The sequence below is a fragment of the Tachypleus tridentatus genome, chromosome 2 (genome assembly GCF_004210375.1).
Source record: "Tachypleus tridentatus isolate NWPU-2018 chromosome 2, ASM421037v1, whole genome shotgun sequence".
NCBI classification, from domain to species: domain Eukaryota; kingdom Metazoa; phylum Arthropoda; class Merostomata; order Xiphosura; family Limulidae; genus Tachypleus; species Tachypleus tridentatus.
This window is the reverse complement of record NC_134826.1, coordinates 94910805-94936994: the sequence shown is the minus strand read 5'-3', so window position 1 is coordinate 94936994 and position 26190 is coordinate 94910805. Positions and strand designations below refer to the sequence as shown.

General features: G+C 29.8%; 1 protein-coding gene across 5 annotated transcripts in view; it reads right to left on the bottom strand.

Moving 5' to 3' along the window:
• LOC143244594 (two pore calcium channel protein 1-like) overlaps positions 1-26190 on the bottom strand; it is an 86855-nt gene that overhangs the window by 59256 nt on the left and 1409 nt on the right. For all 5 annotated transcript variants that reach the window (XR_013025220.1, XM_076489562.1, XM_076489561.1 and 2 more), the window contains exons 2-8: positions 25378-25544; positions 23120-23296; positions 18856-18969; positions 9913-10043; positions 9211-9299; positions 3211-3245; positions 2155-2213 (exon numbers count right to left, since the gene is read on the bottom strand). Coding sequence is in view for 4 of the 5 variants with exons in the window: in XM_076489562.1 (XP_076345677.1) it covers positions 2155-2213; positions 3211-3245; positions 9211-9299; positions 9913-10043; positions 18856-18969; positions 23120-23296; positions 25378-25544 (772 nt within the window). In the remaining variant the exon portion in view is untranslated. The remainder of the gene's footprint in view (positions 1-2154; positions 2214-3210; positions 3246-9210; positions 9300-9912; positions 10044-18855; positions 18970-23119; positions 23297-25377; positions 25545-26190) is intronic.

The following is a 26190-nucleotide window of genomic DNA, read 5'->3' as shown; positions in this document are numbered from 1 at the left end:
AATATGTTTCTCGGCATGCTTATGTTACCAAAGTAAATGTTTTTAATATTGCAAACATTGTATACACATAAGTGCACCACTGTATAATTACCAAATAGAAATATTGGGTTTCCATATGAGGTAGCATGCCTACACACAGACTAGTTGACACACACTGTTCTTTTAATTACACAGGTACTAGATATTATCATTCTTAAAATTGATTGCAACAACTTATAAAACCTTCAATGCTAAAATATTTTGAACATAACTTACTTGAATTCTATAATTTAACTTTCTCAACATGGGATTAGTCTATATGACTGTCCATGTGACCTCTTTGTACTTGTTTAGTCTTTTTAGATTTAATACTTCTAACATTCAATATAGTGTGTACATCTTCATAAAATTTGGCAAAATTTCATTTAATATTATAAGTCTTTAACATACAAAAAATAACATTTTTAGTGAAGTATTCCTAATAAAATAAAATAAAGATTTGTCCATAAGTATACTGAGTATTTGTTTTGAATAGCCTGTGTGCAAAGTAATTTCATGTTAAAATTAAAAAATACTTTTCTTTATCACAAAAATCTTAAACTTCCATCCCCAAGACCTCCTAACTACACTTCAAATGCTTTTTTTGGTAAAACTTGATAGTTTATATGCTATTTTCTCTGACCTATTTCAAGACACACTTAGTAAATCTGGTCAACCTAATAATCAATACAAAAAATCAAAATAAATCTAAATTACCCTTTTCTTCTTTCTATAACTCCATATTGTAACATAAAACCACATTCGTTTATCCTAATTAGCTCTACATTGTAACAGTATATATCTATTTATAATTCAATTTTATTGTTTTATTGCCCTTTGAACTGTAAATAATTACTTTGCATATGATTATAGGTTGTAAATCAATTGAAGAATATGTAGCTCACATTACACTATTGAAATACATTTCCAAAGTGGTACTACAACGAGTACAAGCAGCTTGAGTGTTTTATATTCAATAGCTCTGTAACCAAACAAAGTTAAAAAATTATAATAAATGTGATTAATCTGAGCAACGGCAATTTTATAGAGAGCGATTTACATTTAAATTCGTACTTTTTTTAAGGATGGTAGATAAAATAGGGATGATGACATGCTAATAGAAAATGTTTCATATGTGTCACACTTGGGAAAATTCAGGATTTTTTAAAACATTGCCTTGTAGAATTAAGAACTTAAAACTTATATATTATTAAAATATGGATTATTATACAAGATCTTATGCTATTCTAACTGGTATAATGTAAACAAAAAACCTTGTATCATGAGCAGTAAAAATAACTGGATGGATAGGGTTAAGTAAGTGGAATTTTTATAAATATTCATGATTGAATAATGAATCTCTACAAATTAATCCAGTGTCAGTATCTAACATTTGTAACTGTGCTTCACAAATGTCAAAAAATGAGGATGAAACATTTTGAGGTTGCATGTAATACACAATTCAAAATTCCAACACTATACCTTTGTTTTTTAATTCTAATTTGTGAATAATTCTGAAGAATTCTATTTGTTATTAATGAAATAATTTTATGGTAAACAGGGTTTATCACTTTATTTCCACTTACTTGTCAAATAACTTTTTTTTTTCTAATACATTTTATTCAACATATTAAAATTACCTTAAGTGTCCTCTAAATAAGTTATAAAATATCTCAGTCTTATGTTTCTTTGTTTCTTTGTAATTATCTTGCAATAAGTCAGATTCTGTGGTAGAAGAATAAACCTGTTACAGATAAACTAAAAAAGGGTTTCTGATTGTGTGTTTAATCCATCCTTTCGAAACTACCATACTGTATTTCTTTTTTTTAAACAGCATTATTCTCTTATTATTGAAAAAATAACTATCTTATTTAAAAACAACATGGTAAAATTGTTTTTGTAATACTTTTTAAATATATCTTTTAAGTTTTCTAATAAGTTGAAAATAAAATAAATACACGACAGTCCTTACCAAGACCAAAGATACATCAGTTAAAAATTTTAAAAAAAGTTTCCAGCAATCTTTAAATGTAATACAAAAGTCAAATTACTAAGATAGGCTGATAATATTCTTATACAAAATTTAAAAAGTATTTTTATAGACAATCAACAACAATTCAATGGTAGTTAACTTACTTGGCTGTAGTGAGTAAAACAAAAAGGCTGACAAAACTTCCTTGTAATGTTGAAAAATACTGTAAAGTAACAGTATAACAAGTTATTTTAAGACCAAAATGTAGATAATTTGGTAATTAAAACAAAGAGACTAACAAAAAATTATTGTAATATTGAAAGATACTGCAAAATAAAACTACAACAAGTTATTTATGTGCTAGAATATAGTTACATTCAGTGAGAAAAACAAAGGAACTAACAAAACTTTTTGCAATATTCAGAAATACTATAAAGCAACAGTACAACAAGGTATTTCTAACTTAGAATACAAATAATTTGGTGACTAAAACAAAAATACTAATAATATTTCTCATTATTACAAAAACATTTGGTCAGTATTTTTGTTTTAGTCACCAAATTATTTGTATTCTAAGTTAGAAATACTATAAAGCAACAGTACAATAATGAGAAATATTGTAAACACAACATCAAGTTACTTCTGTGCTAGAATATAGATACAGCACTTGGTAAGTAAAATTAAAAGAGCTGACATATGTTCTTTGTAATAATGATAAATTCTGCAAAATAATAGTTCAAACAGTTAAAGAAATTTAAAAATGGAAAAGAACTGCATGTTGTGAAAGAAAGATGTTTTGCTCTGTTTAGTTTCATAAAAGCAAATGGTGTATTAAAATTAATATAATGTAATATCTGAAAAAGTACAGAACATTTAAATAGTTAATTTTAGTAATGTTCATAAATCTATCCTTATATCTATTCGACTTTTCAGTTTTTAATTTAATCTATAAATTTTAACAGTATCAGAAACTTAATTATTTATTTCAAATTTCTCAATTTTTCTTTTTCTTGCCTGAATTTACTTCTGCTTGAAATACATGTTTCATTTACAGATTTCTTATAATTATGTAGATTATAGTTATAATACTAATATTTTTGCAGTGTCGTTTTTAGAGACTAATTTTTTTTTTACCTGAGCTCACATAGGAAATTAATTTTTGGATTTTATATTTACTGCTATATTTATTAAATATTTAAATCAAAAATAAAACCACTTACTGGATCCTTTGGATTTGATGTAAATAAATAAAATCCTACATATAAAAGAAAAAATATTTAAGTTGAATATGTTTAATGATAGTTTTTCCATCTAGAGTAAATTAATACCTAAACAAAATATATGGAATTATTTGCTATGGTTTGTCAGGCTTAATTCAAAATATTATTGCATTTTAAAGAATTTTTTTAACATGAATATTTTATGAGAGATGCAATTCTACCACATCTTTGAGAATACAACTGTTTATTCCATATTGCACTATATTTTAATGCTTTCAGATAACAACTTTTATGGGTTTTTCTCAAACTAAAGTTTCATGAATTAAAGGGAAATGTTTTTAGCAGTTCTGTTTTGGAAGTTTCTATCAACTTCTAGGAAGTTTGTACCAGTACCACATAGTAGAAAGTTATCTGACTGGCACACCCACTGCATGTAGTTTTAACATTTGAAGGCCAAATGTATGTCAAATAAACATGCTCATAGTAGATCTAGAATTAAGGATAGTCCACATTGGCTAATTTCATAGTGTTAATATTTTCCCTATTAAATGCTAAAAAAGTTTTTAATTTTTATTTTCCCTTTTCTTATTTTCATTTTTCAAAGCTCTACTCAAATAAGTGGTTGAGTCTAACAATACAAAATGCATATTTTTTCTTTATGTTCATTGGCCTTATGATTTTGGCCAGCAGTGCATCTAGGTCCAGACAGTATACGAATATCCGTCTTTCAAAAGCTAGTGTGTTGAAATTGGTTTTGTAGTATCAACACAACACTACAATGGGTAGTATTGAATGACACCTTTATCAAATTATTGCCAAATTAAAACCCATGAAGAATTACTCTTTTATTAAAGTACATTGAATCATTATCCTTCAAAATATGATTGGCAAAATTCAATAGAAAGCTATGTGCCTAGAAGGTTTTTCTGTGACATTAAGCCACTTCTATTTTCTTCATAAGGTGATACATGACAAGTCCCTGAAGCTCTTTAGAACACTTTGGCAGTAGCTTTAGATCTGAAAGATGCCTAAAGCAGAGTGAGTTCAACTGCCTATTCTTGATGACAAATGGTCACAATATGCAAAAGTGTAATATGTGTGAGATAGATCATCGCTGCACTCTTCCCAGTAGATGTATCATGAAACATTGACAGTGACAATCAAAATGGATCACCATCAATACTAGTGTCTCAAGATTCATTATTCTCAACATCACTAATTCAAGCCATGGACTTAGCCTCTCCTGACAATCCAACTAGTTGCAGTATACTAATCTCAGCTGATGACATTCTGGTATACCATAGAGACTCTACTAAAGCAGAAACAGAAAGCAAGATGCAATAATTCTTTGGTGTGGTGAGTAAATGGTAAAATGACACAGGAATGGTAAAAAATCCTTAAAGTCACTGCCATATTGTAGATTCACAGAAAATTCTTTGAAAACCATTTTTCGAGAAACAATTCTTTGAAATAACAGTTAACTGAATGTCCAATTTTTAGATTGATTTTTAAGTATAAATTTATGTATTATAAGAAACAAAATGTATATAATTTACCTTTTGATGTACTGATATTATTTAATACATAAAAAAGACATGCATATGTAAAAAATTAAATATTTAACAATAGAGAATATTATTACATCATGATATTACAATAGGCAGTTTTATCAGGTCATTAATAAATATTAAAAAAAAACAATACTATTTATTTTAACAGAGTAATCATTAATAATTTATGTTAAATGCAGTACCATGGAAGTAATCATTCATATCAATTGTTGGTTTAAATGCACTAACAATTCTTTTTAACCTATCAGCACAGTTATAATGTTCCTTCAAACCAAAAGAAGGTTCCTGACTATTCAATATCTAAAATGTTCATACTTTGTTCCCTCTTTATTGCAAAAATACTTCCATATATTTGGATCATTTGTAGAAACTTCTTGTAAAAAAACAATGGTGCTATCCTTCTATACAATTGCTAGTTTTTTGCAAGTCCTGTTTCGTGCCTTTATAACAGTTCCATGTTTCAGGTGATAGACATTGTTTGTGATCAGGAAATATAATCAAAGTGTCTTCAAAAGAATCAAACACAGATTGAGCTTTGAGAGGAAAAATGTTTTCATCAGTAAGAAAGTGGAACTTCTCTGCAACATGGTGTGTAAGAATAAATGCTAGTGCAGAGAGTAGGTGAATCTTTAAAGTGAAGTTTGCATCTGTATAGTATCTTTGCTTGAGGCCATTTTCACTAATTTTACAAAAAACAAATTAAAAAAATGGAAAAACACTAACAATTAACCATGCACGGAAATTCAATGTTAACTGCATTTATCATTGCAAGCTCAAAATCTGTTTGTATAAACAATGGATTTAAGGTAGATATGAACTCTTTTATCACTCTAAAATGTCAAATATATAAATATGTTCATTTTTATTCAGCAACATTGCATAAATTAAATGGATGGCAACATTTCATAGCAACACATGAACTGTATGTAACTGTTCAAAAATATTCAAAATTGTTTTAAATGTTCTAGCATACAAATGATCACAACTTGCCAGTAAATGTAGATTCCTTCTTGTACAAAAGACCAATATTCAATCATCTGTCACACCAGAATCAAACATTAAAAACTATTCTCCTTTGTGAGTTTTAGTTTAATCTTCTTAAAAAAACAATATCCTTTCAATATTTCAGTGTAACTAACCTTAGATTTTATTTCTCATATAAATTCCAAATAGTTCTTTTGATGATGCCTAAGGATGGCAACTTAGCTGCCACAGCTTGGTTGAGTCCAAAACATGCTTGTGAGACAATATAGAGCACTATATCATGTGTAGTGTTTGAATCACTTTGTATGCTGTGCATTACATTTTACTTCAATTGTAGTCAGGTAACTGGAATGGTTATGCTCAAGACATTCTCAATTAATGTTATCACCAGCTCTTGTCATAATACCTTTGCTTTTATTTTTCAAATTGCTCACACTTCCAATAAATGCTTTCCCTAACTTTGTTTGTCTTTATCAAATAAATATCTGTTCAACTCTAATTCAGGCCTAATTTTCTCATTCGCTACAAAATTTAACACTAATTAATGGTCAGTTGAAAGTACTTTTAAACACAGATTATCCAACACCCCTCAGCAGTGATAATAGAGATGAACATGTCAAAACAATTTTCATTTATATTTATAGTAAAATTGCACCTTGGTCAGGGATCTTTCTTTTTGCACTTGAAGAGTGCACCAAAGTGTCATACCATGTACATCAAAGAACACTGTTAACAGATCACTTTATCACTTGCTCAGCTGTCAGGTAAGGTTGAGATCACTGACATTAGTGTTATCACTTGACCTGCATTTTGACTTTAATTCCATGTTTATGTTCTTTCAGGAATTAAAATTAATTTAACATTATACAGTCAAAGTGGTATGTGAATATTATTAATGCTAATTATCTATTGAACAAATTGTTTGTGAAAACATGTTTCAAAGAATTATTAATTTGAAGAATGTATTGCATACACATTTTCTGCATACTCAACAAAAGACACATTGATGATGACAAACTATAATCATCCTTTGTAGGTACTTACATTCTTTTGGAAGAAACACTGAAGTAAATGAAGTAACCATTGAAAAACAATTCAAATTTACAATCTACATCAATACCATCACAATCAATGCTACAAAAGGCATCAATGCACTGACAGTTGCAGTAGAAAACAGAGCTAAAGACCATTACATGTTTATGTTCTACGAAAGTATTATTTGCTCCATCCTAAATTATGCACTAATGATGATCAGTATGTGTGCTTTGTAGCCAGTTAAGACTGTAAAACAACCATTTAAATACAAATGTTTTAGAAATCTTTTTCTCCAACGTATAATTTCTTTAGTTTTATAACTATTTTTTTTAAAGACCAAATAAAATGCACTAAGTGCAATGAGTAGTTACATTAAGATGTGTGTAACTTTAACATGACAAATGACTGACTGTACTGGACTAAGAAGAGCTAACACAAGAACTAAAACAGTGCTCAATTTTTTCTTTCATCAAACCCAGTATTGGCAACATAATTAACTGAATTTTTCTCATATTAAGACATAAAGAAGTAACTTTATGAAATAAGTAATATGGTATGTAGCAATAGCAGCCTGTGCTTACCTTCCAGTGATATGATTTAAACCTTTCAGGGTGGATGGCAAGTAAAGTTGACATGCAAACAGAGCACAGTTGGTAATATTTGTCAACTAATCCCTTGTCTGTTTGGCTATAATATATAGTGTCATTTGGTTTTGTATTATCAAATATCTTTTGTTGATTTTTATCAAGCTCTTCCAATTGTATTGAGCCAGTAGCCAAAGTTAGAATAATAGCTAAAGCTACCATAAACAGAAAGTTCCACCACCCAATCTTTATGTAAGTTAATCCTGTCATTTTTGTTTTATCTATCAAGGTATAAGTAATCAAGACTAAAGAATGGAACAATCTAATCAAAATTACTGATTGTTTAATAGCTGTACTGTCTAAACTTGTGGCATTACTAGAAAAATTAAAATACATGTGTTGTTTGCATTTACATATTTGAGTAATAAAGATGCTTGGTTGTTTGTCCACTGATGTCTTCATCATTTATTTATTCTTTGCCTAAACTTCCTGAAGTTGATAAATTGTGAGTCCAACCCACAAGTGCATAAATAAACTGGACTTAAATTAATTTGTAACAGGTGAAAGTTGAACCTATGACTAACCACACATTACAACTGAGGAGGTAAAAAACACCCACTTAAGACTGATGATGGGATTTATTTTGGTCTCCCTCCATCAAAGCCCTACATCTCATGAGCATCAACAGCTTACAAGCACAATTCTTCACAAAGTACTTGCAGCGTCAAGATGGTGCATTCCATCTTTGATCCACTGCACTTTTTTATTTGGAGCATTCAACATCTACAATTATCTACAGACACAAATCAACCATGGGATTCTCTGAAAGGCACATCAGTAGACAAATATGGATGGCATGGGAAAATACAATCATCACTAAGATAGCTGGTTACCACCAGATTTTGGAAAAACCTATGTTAACTAAGAATCTAGTGTCATTGGAGAATAGCCTGGACATAAAATCTAGAGACTGGATAGACCGTGAAGCAGAAAAAGTCTTTCAGCATATATTTAAATGCTACTGTGAACAGTCATCTGTTACATGAATCACAGATAATAAGAGAACTAGTTGGGCCATTCACCATCTCCTGAAGCAACAATATTCTACATGAAGTTCATGGAACATTCAAACTTCCAACAAGCAGCATAAAAATTGAGATGGGATTCATAAGTAAAGGACTCTTTATAAATGAACACAAAAATGAACATAAATTACCACCAAATAGAGAAATCTTGTCTTTGATTTCACATTACACCAAATTTACCCTACAAAACACTTAATTGCTCCAAAACATTCATTAAATTCTATATTCAATATTAAATTAAGGACTGCTGATACTGAAAAATGGCAAAGAAAATGGTGACTCCTTCATGTAAACTGAATAGGATATTAAATGTTGGTGGCCCTCCCAGTTAAACAGTATAACTACATGAACCTTCAACTGATTGGAGCATTCTCTTGTAAACACTTTAAAATAACATAAAATTAACAGGTCTTCCATATCAAAATATGAATATTCTAACTCTTCTAATGACAAAAAATTAAGCTTGTGAAAATCCAGCACAACCAAAATGATAAAATTACTAACAAGACAAAAATTCACATGTATCCAAAGATTTGGAGCAAGTATTGCTGTAGCAATATACCAGGCCTATTATGTAGATATATATTAAGCTTAAACTTTTATGCATTCAGAAATGACTTTTTTTTCTAATGATTTCAATCGTATATTTTTGAGACAAAATTACAAGACTAGTACTTGCATGCACTCAATATCATTACAGCTGTGAATAACAAAAATATGTAAATACATATGATGCCTTACCTAAAACTGAGAAGATCAACATAAAGAACAGCAACAGTCCTAACATTTCTAAAATAGGAGGAAGAGACTGTAGAATCTGTCTGGTTACTCTGAAAAGTTATTAAAAAACAAAGTTTGGTACCTGAGGAACCAACATACTGTTTGTTAATACAGCAAATGTATTTTGATAACTTTGTAATAATTTATGAACTTTAAGCATCAGTCAAAAAATGCTTTAGACTATTATATACAATAAACATCTGGCAGATATGTTGAGGTAGCAATCAATGACTGCTTTGGATTATATATGTCAAATACAAAAAACAATAAGCATCAGACTAGTACATTTTGGAGCATTTAACAATTGCTTTAGACTGTATATCAGTTACAAACAATAAGAATCTGAAAGGTCCATTTTGGTAGCAATCAATAAATGCTTTACATCATATTTCAGTTATAAACAATACAAGTATATTTTGCTAGCTATCAATGACTACTTTAGACCATACATCGATTACAAACAATAAACATCTGGCATGTACATTTTGGTAGCAATCAACAAATGCTTTAAATCATAATCTAATAACATGCAATGCACAAAGAAACATAAAACAAAAAAACTAGAAAAAAATCATTTATTCTAGGTTAACATTTAGATATTAATTTACAAATACAATAACACAGAAATTCTGCTGAATTATTTTCTTGACCTTCATTACGTACCTTCGAATCCCTCCACAGTGATAATTGTCAATGAGATACACAGGGCGAAGTGCACGACTAATGCGAAAATGATTCGTCTGTCGAGCAATGACCACCACACTTTCTATGACCATCAATACTAGAGCTACAAGCTGAAAAATTTCATGAAACTTTTTCTATACAAGATAACCAAACAATGCTGTTATTGCTAACATTTTTAAAAAAAGCATTGTTCTGATCAACTCTACAAAAAAGTTGTTTTGCTAAGACTAGATAGACAAAACAGACATGATATTTTAAACATATTTTGCAAAACACAGCTATTTAAAATATATGAAAAATTAATAATTCAACAATTGTCAAAAAATTAACATACTTAGCTCTCTTGCTATGGGCTATGTCAAATTGGCTGAGTTCATGACCATAAATTGGCTTTAACAGTTTCCATGCTATAACTTCTGATATGTTTTATGTATATTTCATAACATTTTGTAAGCTTTCACTTAACATTAACTCATCTGTAGGCAAAAAGTCAGAATTTTTAATGAGATATTTTCATTAAAATGTTCTCCATGAACATATTGTATCAAAGTTAAGTGCAAAGTGATTTTCATATGAGGATTAAAAATACTTTTCTCCATCTGCAAGTTCTCAGATTTCATGTGCATAATTTCAACCCCCCAATAAATTTCAAACATCTTTTTTAATAGAACATCATATTTTATCTACCCTAACTTTATATGAGAATGGCCAATTTTCCCAATTTTGTAACCAAAAAAAAACAAACCCTTTTCTTTCTAGCAGGATTTCAAATTGTAACATTAAGCTACATTTGTTTATCTTAAGTAGTTTTAAACTCCTAACAACATACATCTGTTTTTCCTTAATTTCATTGTTTTATTGCCCCTTGAACCATTTCTAAATAATAATTCTACCACACAAGCAGTAAATCACTTGGAGAGGGTGCAGCTCATGCTACCATACTGAATTATATAATACACAAGACACTCAGGAGTAAACCCCATAAAGAAGTTTTATTTACTGTTATTAGTTTTTCGTTATCTTATCTAACCTAATAAATTTCTCATTTTTATATCTTATTACTTTTATAATAATAAATAAAGAATACACATGAAAAACAAGAAATATAGTATTTACCTGGTCTTTTTTTTTCCTGCAGACTGTCAGTGAAACTTGAGCCAATTTTGTAAAACTAATGGTACTATTACACTGAACAATTTTTATTTGATTAAATGCTCCTAACAACATAAAATAATAAAATGCATAAAGCAAATAACATGTTATAACTATTATAATTTATTTGACTTTCTAAATATGTGATAAGAGTTGATAAAAATTCAGTTAAGCTCACTGATTCCATGGGAATAAAGTTTGAGCTTTAAGCAAAAGTTAATATTTTTCTAGAGTGAAAATGTGTTTCCAATAATAATCTCCACTGATGCTTATAGCAATTACTAAACTGCCAAGGTTTCTTCAGTATCAATCTGACTTTTTCTTGCTTGCTCCAGTCTTTTGTATTCCACTCAACTGCCCTTGGAGATACTTGTCATTGCACCCTCTATCCTGGTACTGTATATAAGCATCTGATTCTGATAATTTCATCACATTTTCAGGACTGATAGCATGCCAGTCTCTAACAACAGCCTTTAGTGAGGATAAAATGCAAGAGTGTGTTAGTGGAGATATATATTATTGGAAATACATTTTCAATTTAGTAAAATTTTAGCTCCCAAAACATACCTTCCTCTGCTGCCACTTATAGTTAGAATACCACGCTGAGAACGTAAAGAGTTCAGTGAGAGCATTAACCATACAGAAAACATCTGCATAGATAGGAGTGGTACCAAAGTTAGGGAAGCACACTACATCCAGAACAAGTATGCTCTTCACCCTGAACTATTCACGATGTAAGAACTAAGAAGTGAACATGAGTGATCAATAGTATAGGCCAGCCCTAACCACATAGCTTAGATTCTACTTCTTAGAGTTGGAATTATGTCAACCATAGAAATTAAACGTCAATTTCACGTGAAAGACAACATAATCTCTATGCCAGAAGCTTGGCTTCCAGATAGCCAAGAGTACCATCACAGCTGCATCCACAGAGAGAGCCTAAAAAGAAGTGAAAGAGTTGGACACACCAGAAAGGCCCTCAGAAGCAAAAACCTGAGTGTAACTGCCAATCTGGTGCAATCAACACGATCTGACAATGGGTTGGAACAAATCATATTTTGAACACTGGGTATCATATGTAGTGGAAAGAAAATTGAGTGTGATATTGCAAAGGCCCAAAGATGAGGTATTAGAGACCAAATTGCCAGTAGTTGGTTGATATAATGAGAGGCCAACTCCCTAATTCAAGCTGCAAAAGGAGGGCCAATTCAACTGAATCTTGTGATGCAACATCTATTCTCTTAGGAGAATCTGTTTAGATTGAGACATAGACCTGCTACCACAGGCATCACTTGTGGAATGTGGCAATCTAAAAGAATGATAACAAGATATCAGTCCTAAGAAAGGAAAATAAGAAGTTTTTGATCCAGTCTTCCTTGATGGAAAAAACCCCCACAAAAAACAGGAGGAGTGTAGAAGCCAAAATTTGAACAATCATGCATGATAACAATGAATCCAGCTCATCCTCAATGAAGTTCATGATCGTTGGAGTCTTCTAACAAAGTGAAGTGAAAGAAAACAAAACAATGAATTGAGTTATAATTGAGTTACTTCTCTCTCCCATTATGGGACATAGACATTTATAGGTGAACTACAAACTGTGCCTTCAAACCCTGAAAATCAAAAATCAGTTGTATTATTTGAAAGTTGGAAAAAAATGCCTCCACCTGGGATGGTAGGCAAAATCATGAAGTTCTGACTTGTAGGATAAGGTCTAACTGTTCCTTCCTGTAATTGAGAAGTAAACCTTCCAAGGTGAACCACAACATTTGTATGTGGGTAAAAAATAAATATTTATTCCCAGACCTTTCAGCCATCAACTAAGTTGCAAGCTCAAAAGCAACCAGGAAAAAAAGCCCATAACATCACACACTAGAAGAACCAACAAAAGAAAAACAAAGCAAATGCAGCTTATCCAAAGTAGTCTCCTTTATGTTTTCCATAGGTCATTTAAAGACCATGGTGATTACCATTAATTGGAACAGCAATTTGTGTGATAAAGTAAGTTGTTTTGTTGGAGAAAAGCATTTTTGGGCTATCTGCCTTGTACATTCTAAAGAACTGTTACATGAGTCTTGCATTGCATGTTCTTAAGACTGACCAACAGGGAGGCTGAAAATTCAACAGGCTAAAAAAAGGTGCAGGAAGAAATTAATCTAGAGTCTCTCCAAAATGATGAGGATTGCTCACAATTGCAGCTTCAGAGCCCACAGGAGAACCACCAAAGATATGAACATATTTGTACATCACATTATCATTTACATCACTGACAGTCTCAACTGAGAGTGTCCTCCCTTCCTCAGTTATTGTGCTGTGCTAGATATCATAGTTGAGAAAGAAAAGATCCAATGTGCTTTCATGCCAAAAATAACTTAACTGGGAATTCATACCACACTTGGCTTGCCAACTGGAAGAATAATTTTTTTAAATTAATTATTATTATTATAAAATCAACTAGATAACATTAAAAGTATCTCCAATGATCATAATAATTTGAAAATTGCTAGTGATGCTTTGTCAAGAAAAGTGATAAAATTATCTGAATGAGATAATTATATATAAAGTACTTACACTACCAAGATAGAGAGCACAATATATAGTGCGAGTCTATTTCCAAAAGCAATTTAACGGGGTAGAAAAGACTGGAGAAAGCAAGAAAAAACGTAAGAGAAATGCTTAGATGGACAAAGAATAAACCATAGCACTCAAATAATAACTATAAGTGGCAACAGAGGTAAGCAGATTTTGAAATATGCAACTGTGTGTACAGAAAACAAGGTAATATAAATCAAGGTTTTGTAGTTAAGCATAATGCCATAAAAAGGTTATCTCTGCTCTGCTCACTACAGGTATCAGAACCTGGTTTCTAGCATTTTAAGCCCACACGCACATCACTGTGCCACTGGAAGGAACGTTACATAATATATTATTTGATAGATTATAATGCTGGTATTATGTTTGTTACAAATAATATAGTATTGCATTCAAACTCTCCATCATTAGCGGAGTGACACATATCCCTGCACAAATTTTCCTTCTAATTTCACATGCAAACACCTTACAACAAGGGCTTCATAGGTGCACACATATGGGAGACCACATCTCATCTCAATCAGGGTACACTATTTGCCTGGGTGAAGGTTAAGGAAACACAATATGTTTGAAAGATGTTGCAATGACAGGTGAAATAGCTATATGACCATCAAAAAATGTGCATAAAAGCTGTTGGAAGGTAAACAATTGCAGGAAGGTTTAGGCACATTCAGACTGTAGCAACTATACTCACCCATTCAATCTTCAGTTTTTACAAATAAATACTAGTTATGAAAGAGGAGCAGATGTGATAAGTATCCATGCACAGCTTCTCAGCATCAGATGCTAAGGACCCATGCCTGTTGTTGGAGGAGGAACTGCAGTGAACACAAAATAATGACACTTATGAAGTCATCACTCAACCATTAGACTCTACATAAATTGTCAGCTATGGGAGTGGAGTTAATGACCAATATGTCACAGCTGGATATTAAGAAATATCAAGAACCCCACAAGCAAAATTAGTGTGGACATGTCCTTGCAGAATTTGGTAAAGGAGAAAAGACAGTAGGTGAAAGTTGTGTCCAAAATCAAATCAGAGATTGCAATGTGTCTATTTAGGATGGAGTAGTTTGTACTAGATCCTAGAAACACTCTAGTCTCATTTTTAGGCATAGAGAAACTCTGTGTTTTAGCATCTGCTTTCAGATTCCAGTTGGTGAAGGTTAAATTAAATTCAAATTCTTGATTAGGGTAGTTAAGAGTTGGAGGTGGGTGTGTTGACTAGTTTCCTCTTCTACATTTTATTGTTAATATCCAAAATAATCAACTGTCTTCCTCTCTCTTCTATGTGTTGATATTAGAATGATATATAATTACACAGCTATGAGAGACTCATAACTCACTACTTTTTTTTTTTTTAAGCTAAGATACTTGAGGGGTACCTGAGCTAAATTTGAGGTGACAATCTAAAGAGAAGGCAGTTAGTCAACATCATCTACTGCCAACTGTTATGCTACTCATTAACAAAAAAAGAGTGGGATTGGCTGTTGGTTTACAATACCTCCACAGTTTTAAGAAAGAGCATATTTAGCAAACATTTTCGATCCTGTGACCTGTATATCACAAGGCAACCACCCTTCACTGCTCTCATGCTGTTGAAGATTCCGACAATTAAGAACTGTGAACGTTCTTTATTCTTGTAATACAAGTCCTAACTTTATTGAAATTAGAGATTCATACAGAAGTTAGTTTTGAAAATTTGGTGTTGTATTACAAAGGTTTTAGGTTCAATTTAGGAACTGCTGGAGCCCAGTAATGTAATTCAATAGCAAAACATGAGCTGCACATTTCCCAAATGATTTGCAACTTACAATGGCACAAGTAGTAGTTAGGTGCAGTTGACAGAGTATTAATTAATTAAAAGAAATGAATAATGATGAGACATTGTCTACTATTTGTAAATGCTAAGAAATAATGAGCTATAATAAAACAGTATTGTCTATGTATGACTTTTCAAAGAGTAATGGAAAAGAAATAAATATTATCATCCTTAGGTAGACTTTATTCACGAAAAATTACAGTAAAACATTAATCATCAAGTAAACATGTTAAGGAATAATGAATTAAATCTATACATTAAGTCCTATGATTTGCACATTAATGAAGACTAAACTATATCTAACAATAAGTTATATGTATTACCTGGTAAAGCAGTAAGGACGAGGCATAAAACAGTAAAACCCAAAGCAAGCGCCAGCTGCAGCATTAATGAGATGAAAGGAAACATGAAGTAGAAGGCATAAGTAATGCAGGAAAAGTTGAAAGATGTTCAATAGGTAGAAAAATATTGGGTGAAAAAGATGCTCCATTTCCTCCCCTTCTACTTCAGCTTCAAAATATGTGAAAGGAAATACATAGTAAGTATTAAAGAAGAGAATCCAGATGGCAACATGGGCTTCACCACACATCAGATGATGGTGCATTACTATTCTTCTTACTGTATTTTACAACCCGACTGGCACCTTTTACAATATGTGATGACTGTCATGATTTCATCAGGCAAAGAACTTCATAAGTTGTTGGTAACTGTGAATGATATTTGTACTTACATCACCAGAAAAAAAATTCACATTAATCTGTGAATTCAGAGTGAAAGGTTGGCAATACAAAGTAAAGTTGCAAGAAGAAAGGACAAGGTTTTTTTCATAAGTGAATGGAGAGAGAGCATGTGCACAGAAAAGTGTGTCACCCTCCTACTGGTAGATGGTTTTGTGCTGCATCACACATCATCATGCAATAGCTCAAATTAATATGTTTTTACAATAATTTTATGCAAGAGTTTCATGAGGCTGCTGGCATGCAAATCTCAAGGCAGAATATTGTGACTTCAAGAGAAAATAGGTAATTATGCATGGATGTCATCGTATCAGAAATTTCAGGAATATTTTGAACTAAAAAGTTTAACTCCAAACATATTTTGTAAAGATATAATAACAACATACCAAATGACAAAAAATTGTGCTAGTTACATGCAAAATATCGAACATAGAGAATACATTATTGTTATGCATGAATGAAATATTGTGGCAATTGTTTGCAAAATCTCAGCTTTTAGTGTGTCATGGAAATATAAAATTGAGCACTTGCTTACTAAAGATCAACATTTAGTGTGTAATCAGTATGGCAAAATTTAGAAAAAAAATTGTGCAGATTAGAAACATTGTGTACTTGTTTACAAAAGCTCAACTTTTAGTGTATTTTACTTTTGAATATGTTACTTGTAACAGATTTACTGTTTTACATTTATTTTAGTGCCAATGCTTGTTTCTGTATGGTCTTCTTTTTTGCATGTGACATATATTCTTGACTGTGAATTGTGCAAGCCCTGGCCATTCTCAAAATTTGTAGAATGTTTGTGTGTGTGAAGAATCAACAATGTACTAGGTGTGTGTATATATAATACTAATAATTGACAGTACTGTTGCCAAGTAAACTTTCAAGAATGTCTAAAAAGGTTTATAATTCAACATGCCAAGTGATAAGATGAAAGAAGAAAATTATTGTTGATCATCTGAAGGTCTAGAAAGCTGTAATTGTGATTAATGCCTATTAATTGGAAAACTAAAAAATTTAACTAGGAACGTTTATAGATTTCGAAGATTACAAACCATTCAACTTCAGTGAATTACTTCAGACGTTATCATTTCTACGAGGGCATTAGATATTGTTGTCAGTGAAAGTGTACAAATGCTCACAAGCTAGCTGGCCATCAAAAGAAGTGTACAAGTGTATCAACAAAGAACAAATTTGCTCTCCGTGAACATCAATAAAAGATTCAGTTTTAGATGAGATAGAAGATGCAGTATAGTTTGTAAAAATTATTGTATATAAAGCATCATTTGTACTAACCATTATTACAAATTGTATTGTTTTTATGTTTGTATATCAAAATATATTTGTGTTAAAAAAGGAATTTCTGTGTATCAATCATGTTGGTAAATAACACAAATTTGATACATATCAACATTTTATTAACTCCTAACTTCAAATTTCCTGTTATTTGAAATAATAATACCTTAACATATATAAACACAATAAATCAGAAACTTGTTCAAAATAAATTATAATATGTAACATATTGAAATAATAAAAAATGGTAAAATTATGCAAGGCTGAAATATTGTGGTAGTTCACAAAAGCTGTACATTTTGTATGTTTTGTTTTTTTCAGTATATTATTGCAATGGCAAAATATGAAAAAAACATTGTGCATGGCTGAAATACTGTGGTACTTGTTTATAAAAACTTAACTTTTAGCATGTTTTACTTTTGAGTATGTTATGAGAATGGTGAAATAGAGAAAACATTGTGTAGGGCTGAAATACTGTGGCATTTGATATTCAGATGGCACTTGTGTAAATACTTAAAGTCAAAATGTTTTATAAAAAAAGTATTTATTACCCATAATAATCATAAAAAGAAGAATTTTCAAATAGAGAATGAATAAACACAAAAGAAATATTAAAAACAATAACACTGTCACTTTTAAGTTAGCAAAATATATCAGTGAAACTAAACACATGAATAAATGGGAAAAAATATTGTTTTAGCACAACCTGAATATATCATTGGAATAAATATACATGAATCTATTGATATAATTGTATGTAATAAAAATAAATTTAAAATATAAAATAAGGATGATGGGCCTGATGAAAATGTTGGCAGAAAGCATAGAATTCTTTCATATGAAATAACATATGCATAGATAAATTTTACCAAGAGCCTCTTTGTTGTCAGTGTACAAAAAGATCTGATTCTTGCATAGCATTACACTCCTAGCAATGATGCAATAAAATATTGAAACATGTCTAGTGTATGAAACTATTTCCAGTCTCACTGGGCTTTTTATCTGGTCCAGTAAGTTATTCAGTATTTTATTATATTTTTGAGATTGAGAACAGTCTTATTCTTATGATTATTGTGTATAATAAATCACCATTTTGAAAAGAATTTTTATTGTGGCACTTGTATACAAATGTTAGACTTTTTAGTGTTTTGTGTTTTACTTTGAATGTGTTATTAAAATAGTAAAATAGCCAAATAACCTTGAGTGATATTAAAAGTTCTGAAATCTATAAATTAGCAAAAATTTCTTATCTCAAAATTTTTTTTTTTTTAATTATAGGTTTCAAGTGAAAAATAAACCATCTAACTGAACAAAGTCTATATTTACTTTTATGACAGAACGTTTATGCTGAAAAAATGGGCTAATTCCCATCCAACGAAGTTTCATTATAAGTTCAATGCCAACAACAAACAGGCCTAGCAATTCCAGGGAGGCATGGATCTGGAAGATATAAAGCACACAGTAAAAAGAACTAGATACACAATCACCATTTTGGCCACATACATTGTTTAAAACCAATTTTGATGCAAATCATACATACCCTGTGAACAACAAAAGCACAGTTCTTATATAAAAACACCTCTGACCTAATTTTTTTTTTTTTGCAGTTCTAGACATTGTTTGTTTTTAAATAAATGTAGCAGTAAAAATAATAACTTAATGTCATTACAGAAACTTTCCTATGTAGTATTTGTAACAACAAAAGAGATTAGGAAGCCACTGTTACATCTACTTCTTGAAAGAAAATCAGAAAACATTTCTAAGTTACTATTAAATTATTTTATTTTACTAACAAAAACTCCCCATGTAATTCAAAACTAATTCAACTCGTTCTGATTCAAACATTAATGCTGGTAAGTACAAATTAAGAACTGAATAACACTGTTACAATGTAGAACCTCATATGTCAAGGCATCTTTACAAGTTTAACCCCTTCTGCAACAGTCTTTGTTTGGAAATGTTATAAGTAAAAAGACAGTTTCTCAGTTTGTTTTTAATAGCCAATAAAAGATATTAAGGAAACAAAAGTTCTTTTATGATCTGTTATTATATTTCTACATAAAATATACTCAGTAAATAAATGTTACATATCTGGATTTACATGTGATACACATTATTCCAATGAAACTACACTAAAGAATAGGAATACTTTTCTCCAGTGTTTATGATACATAATTAAGAATAAATACAATAAAGATCAGCACAAACATCATTTAAACTGCAACCTAGTAAGCATCAACTGTAAAATATGATACCATGCAAATACATTTGGGTAAATAATTAAAAATGTGGCAAGAAATTGTTTGCCTGAACTAAATCAAGCAACTATATTTTAAAACATGGAGGGTTCCCTAGTTATCTCAGACAAATCATGAAAAAGGGTTGATTTAATCAGATGTTAAGAGATTGAAATAGTTATTTAAATGAAACAAAGTAAAATTATTGTACAATTAGTAATAATGATCCAAGCCATACTTATGGCTTTGATAAAATCTGAGCTGTACTGGTGATGTGTATACCTGGAACAGTTATCAGTGATATCAAAAGCCAAGAATACAATATTATGTCAAAATACTTTGAAAGATTTACTGATATTGCATGTAAGTAAACAGTCACCAGTAAGAACATAAACTATGCTTGTGACCTTGACTAAAGAACACTGGTCGTTGTTTAGGTAATATATGTAAATAAGTACTAGTTTTATAAATAAATCACAAGCTACAATTACAACTGTTACTGGAGTTTCACTGTACTCTGTTCTCATGAAAGGTAGCAATTGCCAGTCACATCTTAAGCTATGGCAATAAAACATTGACTCAGGGTTCATTGTACCCTGTTCTATTGATTGTAACCTTGATTCAAGGTTGACTATAACTGTTTTCAGCAACAGCAAAAGCCTATTGAATCCTCATATGAATTCAGTACTAGACCTGAAATAATAAAAATATTTCAAAATTTGATACTGAATAACCAACTTGGTAGTTGAAGTAAACGAAACTTCTTTCCAACTCCATTTAATTCCATGTATGCTATTCAAAACAAAGTTCAAATAATGTTGATTTTTATTTCACTTCCACTTACTTAAAACAATGTAAAAATATATAATAACTGATGCCTAACTTTTTCAATGAAAACATAACACTGACACACACATATATATATATATTAATCACCTATTTACAACTAATGTAAATAATATAATAATAGTTTTGAAGTTATTTTCTTTACTATTTGGAGAAAATTATGTCAATGTGTTGATTTATTGCCATGACACCTTCTTCAGGTTATGCAAGTTTCATTTTTTGAATTTTCTATTTTATATACTGACTTACAGCCTAGTTAGCTATTTAACAGTTTTCTAAATATGCTACTGAAGTTTAAAAAAGAGTTTATTGCAACAGCTACGTATATTTAGTTTGTCTGGCAGTCATGAATTTTCAATATATATGGAAAGATATACCACTATGTAAGTTAAACAACGTAATTTATTTACTAACTGGTGGCATATAAGTCTTAAATATGTAGGACAAGTAACTAATCCTTTACATCTTAGAATTAATCTGCATAGATATCTCACAGTAATAAGGTTTTTTTTTTTTAAATCGACTGATATACGTTTTTTTTAATAAACATTCATTTAATAATGTGAAAATTGCTATTTTGGATAAAGCCTATAATGAAAAACCTGTTAACAGAATGAGGAGAGTATTTTATCTTGAAAGAAAACCTTTTTTATCATTACAGTTTAATTCAAGATTTTTAAAACACAAATGCTGAAGTTTTAAATAAAAATATTTGTATTGAAAACCTCTTTCAAATAAATAAATATAATAATAAACAAAATAAATGCAGGGTAAAAGAAAAAGAACTGATTTTGAAAATTTTTGTAATAATATAGATTCTGCTACAGATAGACAAAAATTTTATATTTAAATAAATTTTTGAACTAAAAATACAAAACTTAGGTATTTTTCAAGATATGTGTAAATATTTGAATTTAATTATAAATTCAAACTGTGCAGATTTAATTAAATTTGGATAAAAATGGAACCAAATACCTTAAAATAACTCTTTAATAGAGGAAAGAGAAAAATCATATAGTTACAGAATTTAAACACTAGATATATGATGACTTAGCTCTAAAAAATTCTTCAAGAGTATTTCTCCTCTATTAAATCAGTTCAACTTACAGTTAGTTTTAAATATAATAAACTTATAGGGCTTCTTATCTTCAATTACAAAAAGTATTGAAGAATTTGATGAAATAGAAATTGATAAATTACCTTTTTATTGTCATAATAATGATTTTAAGGATCCTTTTTCACAATCACATAGTTACATGTAATTATCAAAGATAAAGAAGTAAATCAATACAGAAAAATGGTAATTCATGTAGAATGTCAAAAATTAATAAAGGTAAAATATTAGATTTGTGAAAAAAAAGATAATTACATTAAAAAATGTATTACCCCCTATGTTTTATTTTGAATGAAAACTATGTTTGATTAATTCCATAAGAAATTCAGTCTTATCTCAATACCAAATAGATATTTCTTTTAATATTTTTAAAAATAAAATAACAGTAGGAGCAATTTATAAACAGCTTGATAAAAATTGATAAAACAGCTTCCAACATTAGCTTTATAGGTAAAAAAACTGTATGCAAAAATCTTAATAAATCAATCTCAACTTAAATGTTGCCACTGAAACTTACAGCTTAATCAAAAATGACAGGTACAATAAACCTTATTTAATGGATATTTTGGGATAGCACAGATTCCATCATCAGTGATTTAGAAGAACAAGAAATGTAAAAGAAAAGCAAAAGTATAATAATAATAAGTATAAATCCTGCACTATTAGGAGAAGATTTATCGACTAGACACTTAGACTCTCAAACATTAATAACAATAATAATCATAATAATTACAAGCAAGTTAGAAAAAAGTTATTAAAGGGAAAGCTATGAATAACTAAGTAGGAATAACATATTGTTCAAAAACGTTTCTTTTATTAAAAGTTCAGTATCATATTAAACATAGTTGCCAATGATACTTTTCTTCACTTATCCTATCCAGTGTATAGGCTTTTTCAGTGACTGTAAAGCATATTTATACCAACAATATTTTTGATACTTTTCACAACGATACATGTCCAGCTTAATTTTCTTTGGCAATTTCTGTTCAAGGTTACTCATGAGGTATAAAATTCTCCAAAAATAGTATAACCCAATAACAGACATTGCTCAAAATGTAGATTTAACTTCAAGATTAAACAAGTTTCAGAATACCAAGTTTATTTATTAAACATAATTTAAAATGATAAAATAAAAATTGTGTAGATGGATCTAGGGTCCTGTGTTTTAGTTGTTTAGACACACATAAGAGGGGTACTTGTTCCTGATTTTATTAGCTCTTTTAATTTGCTGTTCACTCTTGATTACTAATTATGTAATCTGTTTTTTTGGTAATCTTGTGAGATGCCCAAATGGAAATAACTTTTGAATCTCAAATGAGATTTGAAATAAAATATACTAATTTTGATTCATAAATTTCCATCTGGACAAATTACAAAATGAGATAAACTTTACCCCAGGATCAAGATGAAAGCCAGGAACAGCTGGTTTCTCCACTAAAGCCAATCCCATCAGCATCACAGCAGCTAACAAGTCCAAGATATAAAACCAGAAATTGTGTACTAACAAATATGCAGGAAGAGCATCTTTATTTCGAGGATGGTAATCAAACTTATCATTGTTTTCTCCTTCCTGGTCAAAATAAATTAATAGAGTATGATAATCAAAAATGTAAAAAATATCAGCAAGATCAGTACTTTATGAGAATAAACAATGCACCAGCTTTCATGAACAGCTGGTACTACTAAGAAACAATAATCCAAAGTTTGGTAACTTTCATATCCGAATTCTGCACTGTTGAAGAGTAGTGGTCAATTATTTTTGAGTTTTCTAGAGAATCTAGAACCAACTATAAAAACTAGATTTTAAAACAAATTACAATATATACTTGTATTTTAAGCAAAATTCTTGTTTCAGTTGTAATAATTATTCTGCAAGTTTCTTTAGGTTATGTATAATTTCATATTCTTATATTATTTTGTTAAAAAGTCTAAACATGTAAAATAATGATACACAAAAACAAGAACTTTGAAAATGAAACTATTTCAAATATGAATTGAAAATTATAGCTTTAGTTTGCTTATTTTTATATGGATCTTTAATAACTTGTTTTCATTAATAAAATAAATACATTAAAGACAGTAAACAAAAATCAACACAATTTACATGTACAATGATTGAAGATGATGAGCTAAAGAAACTGATATCTTGATGTAATCTGGATTGTGACTTATAGTTTTTTATACAAATTTAGTTTTAATTCTGTTGCAAGTCACTCAGCAGTTCCTACTATTTTCATCATGTAATTTATGGTTGTGAAATTTACCTCTTCTGCAAAACAGCTTCAGAACTTACTGACAAAGGATAAAAAACTGAAACATAGTGTACTATACAGTTCTACATAATCTTTATTAGAGTGTTATTATAAATATCTATAAAAATGAATAAGTTTTTGCTCAACCAAAATTTCCAATATCAATGTTTATAAAGTTAAGATTTTTTTCAAACATTTAACTCAGTTTTTGAAAGATATTTAACATCATCTCATTTGAGTTTGATATCTAAAATCCTCTATTTTACAACAAAAATAACAATAAATACACTAGAAATGATTATGGATTTTCCCTGCCTATTTATTCATTTCCTTGATAATTAATGTTTCTGGCTCCATGCACAGTTTTTCAAGTGTAAACTGGAGAAATTCTTGTTGATACCCAACTCTTTACAGACTCAAATCAAGTCAATTATACACTCTTTTTATATATAATAAAACTATTTAAGTTCACAAAGACAAAATACATGGAAAGTCTGTACAAAGGATTACAAGATCGAGAAAGTTAGGTAAAATATTATCCAGATGATGGTTTTATTACTTTATTGCCCATAATGAAAAACAGCTATGAATCTGTTTGTGTTGCTGTTACTGATATGGGAAGAATATTTTTGGCTGGAATTTTATTACAGATTGTCAGATGAGACTGATGAAATTAATGAGAAACTTAAGATTAAGGTTATAGATGTAATGAGGCCATAGTTATGGAGAATTCAATTTCAATAATATAGATTGGGAGCTTTTAGAATATAATAGTGTGGGGGAAGTTTTCTTTCTGAATTGATTAAGAAATTTACAAAGAATACCTTGTTATCTTTAAATATTGTATGATTATTTTCCAGTTACAGAAAGCTGTGTATTTAGAGTGAAATTAAAAACCAATCTGGTAATGAGTAGAGCTAATTTAATGCAGTTTTCATTAAATTTCTGCTAGGAAAGTTTAGAATGCATTATTTCATTAGTTGGCTACCCATGCTGTTAACAATACTGTGAGCCATAATGTTATGCTAATGTAATATTTAAATGTAAATATATTTCATTCACTCATGGGTCTAGGTTATTGGTCTATACAAATAAAACTGAGCTATACTCTAAATAAAATTACTGCAGTTTCATGTAGTCCCAGTTTTTACTAGTAAGACTCTCCCCTGCATAGGTATTGATTCATTAGGAATGATATAAAGCTGCAATTATTTTAAAAAGGTAAATTTGTCAAATAATGAATGTTACCAATCACACTGCAGTTACAAACTTAACAGCCTTGTTCACTGAGAAACTTATTTACTTTTCCTTTGTATGATTGGTATTCAAAATGGTTTATCAAAGATGTCAATGCAATTGACTTAATATGTTCTTGTCATCTGTTTTGTACTGTTTTTACCTCAAGATATATAGATGCCTCATGATAGTTCATATCCCATGCTTTCACCAGATCTCCAGGGTCACTTTCTTCAATCGGTGCTTGAAGCTCTGTGTAATCTAATGACATACCATCATTGAGACAGTTACTTAGCAGATTTGGAATTTCCAACAGTGATGGAATTGAACCTTAAGAAAAAGTAACAAAGTAACAGATAATGTGATTACTTAGCATTTACTTAAATGTTTTAAAGCTTAAATATTTTTACATCTTTAATGAAGTGTCATAACATGTGTAAGCAAAATGCATTTTACTTACATAAAAAAAGCATTATCAATTTTTTTGAAATAAGTACATTAATAAAGAGCATTTGAAACAGCATAAATGTAAAACTGAAGTATAACATAAGGAATAAAATGTACTGATATAAGAAAAATTAAATATAACTTACCTATAGTTGTAACATGCAGACTTGAGCTGCTAAGACACAAAACTAATAACTAAACATGCAATCATAATTGCAGTAAGAGACTGATCACACAGCTAATTCGAGATAATTAGAAATACACTTGAACTAAAAATGTATTCTCAAGATGCCTATTATGCGTATTAAAACTTTAATTAAAATAATGTTCAGAACAATGTTTCAACCTTCTCAGGTCATCTTTAGGTTAGCAAAGAGTGTCATAATTATTACAACCACAGGCTCATGTTGGCATACCTGCATCAAGAGTACAAGACGAAGAATTGGGAAAAAATAAAAATAAATTATAAGTGAAAAGATAAAAGAGTGAACTTGTGCATATCAGAAAAAAAAAAGCAAATACAAAACAA